The sequence below is a fragment of the Pinus tabuliformis genome, chromosome 7, assembly GCF_031772625.1.
Source record: "Pinus tabuliformis cultivar Carrire ecotype Pingquan chromosome 7, CPIR1, whole genome shotgun sequence".
NCBI classification, from domain to species: domain Eukaryota; kingdom Viridiplantae; phylum Streptophyta; class Pinopsida; order Pinales; family Pinaceae; genus Pinus; species Pinus tabuliformis.
Window position 1 is genome coordinate 1981879039 of NC_142293.1, and position 11832 is coordinate 1981890870.

The 11832-nt window shown below is 34.9% G+C and overlaps 1 protein-coding gene across 1 annotated transcript; it reads left to right on the forward strand.

Moving 5' to 3' along the window:
• The first annotated feature begins 234 nt into the window (after positions 1-234).
• Positions 235-1416, forward strand: LOC149256419 (protein BIG GRAIN 1-like B). The gene has a single exon (XM_089455362.1). It carries the CDS (start codon positions 235-237, stop codon positions 1414-1416), a length of 1182 nt encoding a protein of 393 aa, XP_089311488.1.
• Positions 1417-11832: the final 10416 nt, after the last annotated feature.

Here is an 11832-nt window from a genome sequence, read left to right on the forward strand (position 1 = left end):
GATGAGCCTTATTATATCGATATAACCTAAATACGGTTTGATCCCCCACCAATCTATTACGTACTCATTCTTTCTTTCAAATACTCGTACATTCAGCTAGGGTTGGAGTTCATGAGGAGGTGGGATTGACATCGAAAGGATAATAATTCTCACAGAGTCACAATGTACAGTTGCAGAAATCTCGTCTGCTCTGCTCGCTGCAATATGTAAGTCGATCGAATCGGAGGGAGGATGATGGCATACTGCAACAAGAGCAGAAGTCCAGTAGAGACGAGATACGCTGGAGCCAAGAGTGGCAATTCCACGATCGAAAGAAAATGGAACGATGATCCATGGCTGAATGATGTGAAATCTATGCGTGGGAGATCTGTCGAGATGAGTGATCTCAATACTGAGAATCGCGAAGCGAAGGCTGCATATAGCAAGCACAGGGAATTTCATATGTCACCTGCAGCATCGTGTTCTTCTTATTGTACGAACAATTCGAGCTCTACTTCTTCCATCTCATCGTCCTGTTTATCTTCAGATGCCGAGTACTTCTACCGAAATAGTTCTTCCATTCCTACTGCTCAAACAAAACGAAATTCTCATCTCGTGGCCAGTACCGGGGAAAGAGCGTGCAAATGGGCTGCTGGTGGAGAATGCTTCCGAGATTCGCATGGAAAACCATCGGTGAGGGTTGGCGCTTTTCGATCTACAGAGAAGCCTTTCAACCCTACAGATCATCGTGCTAAGATTAGGTCAAAGTCCAAAACTGGTAAGGATTCCAAGAAGCTCAAGCAGCCAACCTCTCCAGCCAAAAAGCTCGCGAAGTTTCTAATTTCGCTCTTTATGGCTGGTGGTACCAAGAAGGCAAACGGTTCATCACCTCCTCCTGTAAGTGACTCCACTTTATATGATTCTTCTGGGAGAAAACCCTCCATTTATTCATATTATTCTTCAGTCCAATCCAGGCCATGTTTGAGTAAAACATCAAAAGGGTACTCGAACAACAGGAGTGGGATGGATCAAAAGGCTGTCACATTCTGCCAAACAATTGCAAATGTGGATTGGGACTTTAGCCCACATGGTGAGAAGTGTCTCCACGGAACGGAAAATCCAGCCCCATATTCAAATCCATGTAAAGGTGCCTACGAGCTCCCTCCGCTTGAGAAAGACAGGTATGCAGTCGCAGCGACAACAAAGGACATAATAGCGAAGGATCAGAAAGAAAATGGCATCATGGAAGCTGTAACAAGTCTTGACAAACAAGACAAAGAGGAGGAAAACGATGTTACCAGCTGTTCAAGTTCTGACCTGTTTGAACTAAAGAATTTGGCAGATATCGATATGAATATGTACCAAAACGAGCTTCCTGTATATGAAACTACTCATTGGGAGACCAATAAGGCCATTGCAAAGGGGTTAATTGTGTGATAGAAGAAGATTTGTAACTTGTAACTTATCATACAGTGATCTTCGCTTATTGTGCTGCCTTAACGTTGCAAGCTATATGAAAATTCATAACTTGCAGCAACTCAAATGCATAGTACAATGTGCATAAATCACTTGTTCTTGATGAGTAGTTTATTAGTGACATCCAAGGATGATACTCTGCCTCATTGTGCAAGTTCAGTACCTGATGTTGTGTTTACCTTGTAGATCACAAGGATTGGATTTTTGTGTTTGTTTCTTTTATAGGTGAGATTGTCCACTTGTGACAACAATACCCTAAAGCTGGTAAATTGAGATCCTCAACATCATCCTAGAGCTGTTAAAACAGGTATGACACTATTGGGTTTGAATCCTCGACCCGTTAAACGTTTTGGTTGTCCCAATTAAAACAATTTCATATAAACACATGGCAATATAAATAGAATTCAGATATAACAAGTCATTTTGTAAACCGTGTCTTTGATTTCCTCCAGATTAGCTTCTCGTTGGAATATGTATTTTCCAACATTAATCTCTGAGCATAAGATACCTAATACAATATGAAAGAAAGTATCTTGGTTTTTTCATCTTGTCTAATTTTCAGTGGCTACCTCAAAGACATGAACATTGGATGGCTGTCTCAGAAACTTGGATGTTTGTTGAACTTTCAATGGCTGTCTCAGAAACCTGGATGTTTGTGTTTCCGTTCTGTGGCATTGGTCAGAACATGAGTGATGTTTTGATTGAAGATGACGTTTCTTACAACTAGAGCTGGGCATCTTTAATTCGATAATGCCTATAATGCCTATGGCTCCAATAAGGTTCAATATAGTTACGGTTGCTCATTTTTGTGTCTACTGTTAGATTAAATTTGCTCAAGTCAATTTTGTTATTATTAATGGGCTTTGTCATGGTTTAGTGTATTTAATGTTTTGATTACTCTTTCGATGGATTTATTTAGTTTAGCATAAAAGGTTGATATGTTTTATTAATTCTCATTATTAATCATTAATTTCTTTTCTTTGAGGGTTTTTCTTACCCGTGATATTGTAGCACCTTCGTTCTCCTCATATTTATTGGAAAATAGAAATTCTTGGTTTGTTGTAAGCCTTATTATTCAAGAATACATGTAGTATCCCATGGAGTTATTCCTCTCAATGATGTAGGATCAAGTTTTGGAATGATACAGTTAGATAGGTATGAGAGTGTTAGTTGTATGGTATGACAGCTTAATGTTCTGAAAAATGTTGAATTTTTGATTAATGGAAATAGAGATGAACCACCAAAACCTCAAGCATTGATCTACTATGAAGAAAGTTGAGCCATAAATTTTGAGAAGAGAATATACACATGATTTTGTCAAGCCTATGTAAAGACATAATACAAGAGAAATAGAAAGAGGAAGGTGAGGATAGAAACATTTGTAAGTGTTGGTAAAAGAAGTAATGGGCTTGTTGAAACCATTCCCATAGAGATATAGCAAAACAAAATCCAAAAATTAAATTGGGTTTTAATATCCTAATTGGGTATAAATGGGCATACAACTATAACACCTAATTAGGCATGCTTACCCATGGTATTAGCCAAATTCAGGTTTAAATGGGGGAATGTGAGTTAAACTTGAATGGATCAGAGTGTCATTTTAATATGGTAATTTATGGGTTTACTATTGGTTGTTTATGAGCAGCCCAAGCTTTCTCTAATAATTTTTTTACCCATGTTATTTTATTTAGTATAGTGAGATATTTAATGACAAACCTCTTCAAAATAAATTGTGATGTTTTGTTTTTAAGTGTTTCATTATTTTTCATTATCAACTATTTTCTTAGAACTTTATTTATAACATTCACCCTCCTATGTGTTAGGTTAAACATGACTGTAAGTTGTCATGTCAAGAAAGATTACATCTAGTGTAATTTCTTGAGGATAATCCATTGTGATGCACTTAGAGGTGGTGTGAAACTTCACTTGATCAACTTCTCAAGGTTTGGAAAGGACTAATGGTTTTATTGGTGGGTTTTTCTAGATATGGGTTTTTTAGGATAAATCATTTATGATGCAACTATAGCTTGAACTTCCCTAGTCATTATGATCCATGTCCCTACCTTTACATCACAAAGAGTGCTTGAGATAATCATACCTCATGGATCACTTTAGTGGTTGCAGTAGAATTCAAGGAATGCTAAGGATATGTTCCTTATCATCAGTTGCAAGTAGATATGATAAATCTTTAACCATTGTATTTAGCTAGAACACAAAATCAAAATATCAAACCAATACTCATAGGATTTATTCATATGGTTTCATAGAGTATCCCAATTTGAAACCCCCATACCATGATAAGGTTCACACATCACCGCTAAAAATTGATACATATAACTTATGCACATGGTCTCCACAAATTCTATGAAAAGCACTAAAGTTTCACCAACCACCAAAGTCTCACCACATAGGCCATCCTAAGTGTAATGTTAATGTCCTCCTCGTCACGCAACTCATAGTTTATTTAAAATACTCCCCACAAAACTTCACCATCTTCACAATAAGGTTTAGAAAGTTAATATGCGTATTCATGTAAAAATCCTATGTTTCTCTAGATATATCCATAGACTCTCATTTTCAAGTGAATTTTTGATCTATTATAGAGTAGCCACTCCCCAATAAGTCTCAAGACAACTTCTAGTTGAGCTTAGTTCATTATTTCTATATATTCACTAATTGTTTCCATGGTGAACCTCTACACAACTCCATCATTTTTTTACTATATTGATATACCACTCTAACCATGTATAGCAGCATTCCCAACATTTCCATTCCATTGGAACTTTTAAGTTATTAATCTCATTGCATCTGTTTCTAGTAACTCCAAAATTAGAGCTAAATAAATCGGAGGTGGGTCATTATGGTGTTCTACCCATGCTCACATATCACCAAACAATAGGTAGAGTACATTGTGAAATCTAACAACCCTATACACAACAATACTTCCATAACTTACATGTTTCTGGTCAATAGGAAGCTAAATCCATGGATGACTTATTTCATATCATGTAACTATATCTCCTCATGATTGGAGTATTTATGAACATGTCAATTGGTTTCTTATGAGCATGTCTTTGTTTTTATAGCATTTTCGTCACATCTCAAGCTAATCCAACACACTAGTGGGTCCACCCACACCAAATTTGAACTAGACCATGTAAATCTAGACACCTCATTACAGATCTATGTTAAATGAGCTAGAAAAGACTATTCATGTTGAAAAATTCTAGTTAACCTAAACCATAGGGGCTTCACTCAATGAATCTATGACATATTGCTTGTGTTCATGGCATACTAAACAATACCCCTAATTTGACTACATATTGCAAAATACCTCTAAAAATCACATTAATTAACCCCCTAACAATATGAACCCAATACACCTTCCCAATTTAAAAAACCCCTACTTTCACTAGATATTGTAGGTATCCATTTTTTCATTAACATTTTTTATACCCCTTTACATTTTTTCATTAACTTTGAGCTCCATTTTTTATACCTGTTAATATAAAAACCCTTTACCCCTATATATCCCGCAATATATTATGTCATTTTTTCCTTAATATATATCCCCCAATATGAACCCATGTGGTATGGTATTGCTCCCCCAGTGAAGCCCCAGTGACCTAAAATAGCTATAATATCAACTGTTATATTTAAAAAATTGAAGTAAATAATACAACAATAACATATCAACATGCAAATTTACATCAAACATCTGATAGATCTATTACTTCCTTGATTAAACTTTCCCAAACCGACCAAATGAATGTTCCCTACTCAGCTCTTGGTACATTATTATAGATAATCCTAAATTTTTTTAAATCCTTCACTACATGTAATCCATGAGATCAATAATGCATATCAAAAAATACCATGAACTATAAACTACCTTTGTTGACCTAAAAAAGTTGACTCTTTTACTGATTCAAGTTTAACATAACAATCCCCCTTCAAGCTTGACTTCAGGTTTCCCTTGAACAAATGTGGCCAAATTATCCAAGTGAGTCTTCACTATTCGTCTCCACCAGCTAGCACCCTCAATTTGTATAACTAGGGTATCTATGAATCTAATTATGTCCCTCACTATCATCTAAGTCTACCTCCAAAATTCATTAATAATTTACAAGGGGTATGCATACCTTCAGAGGTATTATAGTTATATTCTCATTTACATGTAAGATTTTTCAACTCCATTAAACCTTCCTATTTTTTTATTTTTGCTATCTCTGAATTAACAAATGTTCCCATCATCTCACATTTTCACACTCCATCATGATTCTCTCCTTGTCCGACCTAAACCCTCTGTCATAGATAGCTCAAAATTTTGTAACCACTGCAATATATGTTCATTTCACATGGTAAATATTAGTGAAAATCCTTTTTGAAATCCCTAAACTTGATTTTATTCTCGATGGTTGAAAATTCAATAAATTATTGTTGAACCCTTAGGTCTAATGGAATTCACTAGTCTCACATTCAATTGGATATTTTATTTCCATGATGTACCATTTATTGTTGTGGTATACTCGCTAATACCTTCTAATGATCTTACATTCCTCTGTTGCCCATGAATTTGTTCCGGTAAAATACAAACATGAATTATGCACTAAATTATTCTAGATCATCATAGATGCACTTCTGCAACTCTACGGAAAATATTAATGCTATCATCTCCAAAATCACTACATATGGCCATAGAAGAAGGCTTCTACGTTTTCCACCACTATGTTGATTATGGTCTTGCATTGCGTCTCCCATCTTATTGATCTCCACATCCCCCCATTTCTTTATCAACGTCTAAATCAAACTAAGATAATGATACAGGGTCTTTCTAATGAAATATTTATCCACTCATTCATGGCTGTCAGCATTATATCACTATCATGAAAGAATCCAACTTAACCCATGGTCTAATACAAAATATTAGGATAATTTTTTTTGAGAGAAATGATAATAACTATAACATAGCAATATGCAAATATAAATTACACTTAATTTATTCTAAAAAGTTAAAAGGAAAATGAGATAATAGATCTATTAATTTGTTGATGAAACTTAGCCAACCCAAATCCTAGCTCGTCCTCTAGCACATTAAAATGAAATATACTTAATATTTTTAAAGATTTTCATTACATGTAATTCATAGGTTCAATAACATGAATCACCAATATCATGTACCTAAAAAATTATTGAATTAATAACTTTAACTCTTTTGATAAATTGAATTAACATTACATGTGAAATACACAATCTAAAACTAAAATTTGATATCCAATTAGTATTACTATAAATAAGATAATATTTGGTTTTTATCGCAAATATTAGATGTTTTGATGTCTATAAAAAATAGATGTATATCAACATTTGATTATATAATTGAATTAACATTTTTTTTAATTAAATAATGAAAACTTTTGATAAACATTACCCCAATCCAAAATCTTACAAGCTTAATCTTCTTATACGTCAAAATCTTTCGTTTAACCCACAAGGCCCAAATCGCATTTGATAAACACTTTTTTCCTTCCCTCCTTATTTGCCTTCTATTCATATTTCAAGTTACTTTAATGCCACTTCTTTTAATACATACATGGTGTACATTTATATTATTAATAGTGGTCATTTTTATACCAGTACTATATCAATGGCTTGTGGCGGTGCGCTGGGAGGATAGAAATAATATAAAAATTAATTAAATTATATATTTTTAAATTATTATTAATTATAAATAAAATTAATATATGAGTTAAATATTTATTTATTTAAAAAATATATAAAAAGATTTTTAACTATGTCTATTTATCCTAATTTTAGTATGGAAATTCTTAATTTATAAGTACTTTATTACAATATTATAGGTCAATATCATGGCATATCATGGCTTATCAATATAACATTTTTTAATTAAATTAAAAGAAGTGCAACTATCCTTGAGATAAATATCAATCCTTTATCTATCTTACTACTAAAATATGTTTTGTAAATATTTCATTGAAGTTATATCTATATCATCCACTTTTTAAAAATGAATAAATAAATTAAAATTTTGAAAACTCTATTCCAAAATATACACCTATAAACATAATTAAGTAAAAATAATAAATAAAAAGAATGTTCAAACAAAAAATGTTATGCATCGAAGAGGACCTATCATTAAATGGAATCGTAAGATTTTGGAAGAAATAATCACTAGGAACACCAAGGGAAGAGTTCTTTGAAATTATTAGTTCATTGGTTGTCAAAGGTAAAGGTTTGGAAGATGCAACATTTATTTAGAAGAAAAATTGATCTGAAATGAATGATATTCAATTGGATTGTGAATTTCAACACGATAAGCAACATCTCCAAAGGGACTCTATGGATCTCTCTTGTAACACCCCTAGAAATTTTCTTTTTAGACAGTGACTATTTTTAGACATTGAACTATTATGGGATTTAATGGAAAGGGAGGCCATGATGAGACTTATGTCGTAATGAAATTGTATTATTATTATTATTAAGTTAATAAAAAAATTTCTTGAAGATATTCGGGAAGAGCACTAGAGTGTAGAAGACTTCTTGCCAACTTAGAAAAAGTTGTGGTGGTCAAATTCACATGATGGACCTTCCCTAAAAAGTTGCCAAAAATCCCTACGAGAAGAATAAAATAAAATCGACATAATGGGAGAGAAAAGTTATGTTGATCACTGTTGAAATATTAATTTCAACTACAGTGTTTGCCGAAATCTGCCATTAAACAGCAACTGCAAAACCGCCAGTTCCCCGCACCGCTTTTTCATGAAATAGTGGTAATTCTCCGGGGGCAACGAGCACATTCATCAGCCGACACATGCCCTGAGTGGTATTGCAAAAACAACTTTCCCCAACGCGTAAAGTACGTATGGTTTGAGATTGGATTGGCAAGCTTTCAATGGATGCACAGATCGACAACATTGCTAATACTAAACAAGAGCTGATCTCCATGCTTGGAACGGAAGGAATGTCGCAGGGAGGAAACAAGTTACTCCTGAAGAATTCGTACAGAGTCCCATCCATTCGTACAGACCTCAGTTGACTAGACTGTACAATCTTGATGCTCAGAAGATATTGGTGGCAAACGTAGGACAAATTGGCTGCATACCTTATCAACGAGCCACCATTTATCAGTGAAGTTATTAATGCAATTTACTGCGGTTGGTAAATGTAGGTGAAGTTTTTAATTTTATTGTTTTTTAATTCACGGGAGTAATCTTTTTTTCATAAAAGTAAAAATGTAATGTCATATTTTTTTGTGTTGTTGAATATGCAATGTAAGACGCAATACGCAGTAGCATGAAAGAGAAGTAAAAAAATTACACACACGGTAGTGTCATTTTTTTCAAGAAGAGACAGTTTTTTTTTTTTGTAATGCACAGCAGTGCAAAGACAGTGTGTTAATTTTTTCCAGGAGAGACAGAGTGAAGTCTTTGGAACTACATCTGAAACGTTGTTCCCGTAATCCCTCTGTTAGAGGAAGTCTATTTTTTTTGTAATAGTCAGTATTTTTAATGAATAGAAGTCTTTTGTGTGTGTGTGAAACTCTGTCTTCAGGAAACAATTTTTTTGCTCCTCTGTGTTAAAAACAGAGCATTATTCTCTGTTCATTTTTGTTTGGAATTATCATAAATTCCCAACATGGTATCGGAGCTTGTCCAGGCTCTTTGAAGGTGTCAAAGAAGCTGAAGGAAGGATTTCTTATTGCAACAGCTTCTCCAGCAGAGTGAAGACTCAGTCAAGAAAGAATCCAAGGTATTTCTCAAGTTAGTTTTTTATGTTACTGCTGAGGACAGTCAGCATTTTAAATACACAGTCAAGTATTTTGAAGCATAGTTAAGAGTGCAAGAATGGCTGGAGCCAGCACTAGCATGGGTATCTGTAATACTCAGCTCCCACAATTTAATGAAAAAAAACTATGACTATTGGGCAATAACTATGAGAGCTTTGCTTGCTTCGTAAGACTTATGGGAATTTGTTGAGGATGGTTTTGAAGAACCAACAGATGAAAATGAGTTTAATAATTTAACTCATGCAGAGAAAGATTTGTTGAAGAGCAATAAGAAGAAGGATTCTAAAGCCCTTTATTTTTTGTATCAAGCAGTGCATGAGAGTGTGTTTCCAAGGATAGTAGCAGCCAAGAGATCCAAAGAAGCATGTCAAACTCTAAAGATAGCCTATCAAGGCATGGAGAAAGTGAAGACAACAAAACTACAGTTGCTGAGGAGAGATTTTGAGACTCTCTGCATGAAGGAGTCAAATAATATTGACTCATTCTTCACACATGTGATTGGTCTAGTCACACAGATAAGATCTCATGGAGAGATTCTTGAAGAAAGGAGGATTGTGGAAAAACTATTGAGGATCCTACCCTCAAGGTTCGATGTGATTGTCACCACCATAGAAGAGACAAAGGATCTCACAAACTTCTTAGTTGATGAACTATATGCATCACTAATGACACATGAGCAGAGATTGAGCAGAAATGAAAACTCATCTCTAGAAGATGGCTTTAAGACCCAGATATTCTCTGTAAGAGGAAGAGGTCAAGGTAGAGGAAACAAGAGAGGAAGAAGCAGAAGCCAAAACAGAGGTGGAAGAAACAGTCCAGTAAATGCTCAAGGAAGAGGCAGCTATCCAAATCAGAACCAAGGCCAAGGCAGCAGCCAACAAAGTGGACAACATCATGCTCAAGGACAAAGGTATGATAAAGCCAATGTCCAATGTCATTGTTGTAAAAAATATGGGCATTATGCAAATGAATGTAGGAAGAAGCAGCATGATATGAGTAATAGAACTAGTGCAAATTTCACTAGAGAAAATATCAGCCAAAATAATTTGTTTTTAGCCTGTAATATGACTGAAGCAAAGAGTGAAGATGTATGGTTTCTAGACTCTGGTTGCAGTAACCATATGACATGAAACATAGCCCTGTTTTCTATGTTAGATCAGAGTGTGAAGTCACAAGTCACACTAGGGACTGATAATAAAGTTTCTGTTATGGGAAAAGGAGAAGTAAATGTCTTAACAAGGAAAGGTGAAAAGAAAACCATAACAGATGTTTATTATGTTCCTGGAATGAAATGTAACCTCATAAGTATTGGACAACTTATTCAAAAGGGGTACAATGTTTTCTTTGTGGATGATGTATGCACCATCATGGATAAAACACCCAAAAAACAATGTATTGCTGAAGTGAAGATGACAAGGAACATGATGTTCCCTCTCAGAATGAAAGCAGATTTAAAAAATGGAGAAGAAATAGCAGTAGTGACACAAGATGTTTTCCAAAGCGAACCAAAAGATGAAAATTGGTTATGGCACTTGAGATTTGGACATCTCAACTTTGGAGGTCTTAACTTGTTGAATAGAAAAGGAATGGTAAGAGGATTACCATTGATAGAGAAACCAGACAGCCTTTGTGAAGGTTGTATCTTGGGGAAACAACACAGAGAAAGTTTTCCATCTGGGAAAAGCATAAGGGAAAAAGCACCCTTAGAGATTGTCCACTCAGATTTATGTGGACCGATGCAAACTCGATCACTTGCAAGCAGCCACTATATTCTAACATTTATTGATGATTTTACTAGAAAAACTTGGGTTTATTTCCTGAAGAAGAAAAGTGAAGTGTTTGAAATATTTCGCAATTTCAAAGCACTTGTAGAAAAACTAAGTGGGCTGCATATCAAAGTTCTAAGAACTGATAGAGGAGGTGAGTATATCTCCAAAGAATTTCTACGTTTTTGTAGAGAAAATGGAATTCATAAGCAGTTTACCACTAGGTACACTCCGCAACAAAATGGAGTTGCCGAAAGGAAGAATAGGACAATCATGGATATGGCGAGGAGTATGTTAAAGGCAAAGCATTTGCCAAATGATTATTGGGCTGAAGCTGTACACTGTGCAGCGTATATTTTGAATAGATGCCCTACAAAAGAAGTCATGAACAGAGTGCTAGAAGAAGCATGGAGTCAGACAAAGCAAGGAGTCACACACATGAAAGTTTTTGGATGTGTGGCTTATGCACACATTCCAGATCAACTAAGGAAGAAGTTGGACAACAAAGGGGAGAAATGTATTTTCATTGGATACAGTGAGGAATCCAAAGCTTATAGGTTGTATAACCCATCCACCAAGAAGCTTATTGTGAGTAGAGATGTTCAGTTCATTGAGGAGGAAGCTTGGGATGGAAGCATAGAGAAAACAATGAATGTTAAAAACCCTTTGACTCATGATGAAGGTGATGAGGAGATGGCTGAAATACATCCCCAAACAGCAGAACCAACACAAGGGCAGCAAGAGACACCCTTGAGGACAAATAAAAGTTCTTCTCCAAGCACACCACAAGGAGGAAATTCAAGT

Bases quoted from the DNA above. Each gene is read 5' to 3' on its own strand.
- LOC149256419 (XM_089455362.1), top strand. From the start codon at position 235: ATGGCATACTGCAACAAGAGCAGAAGTCCAGTAGAGACGAGATACGCT.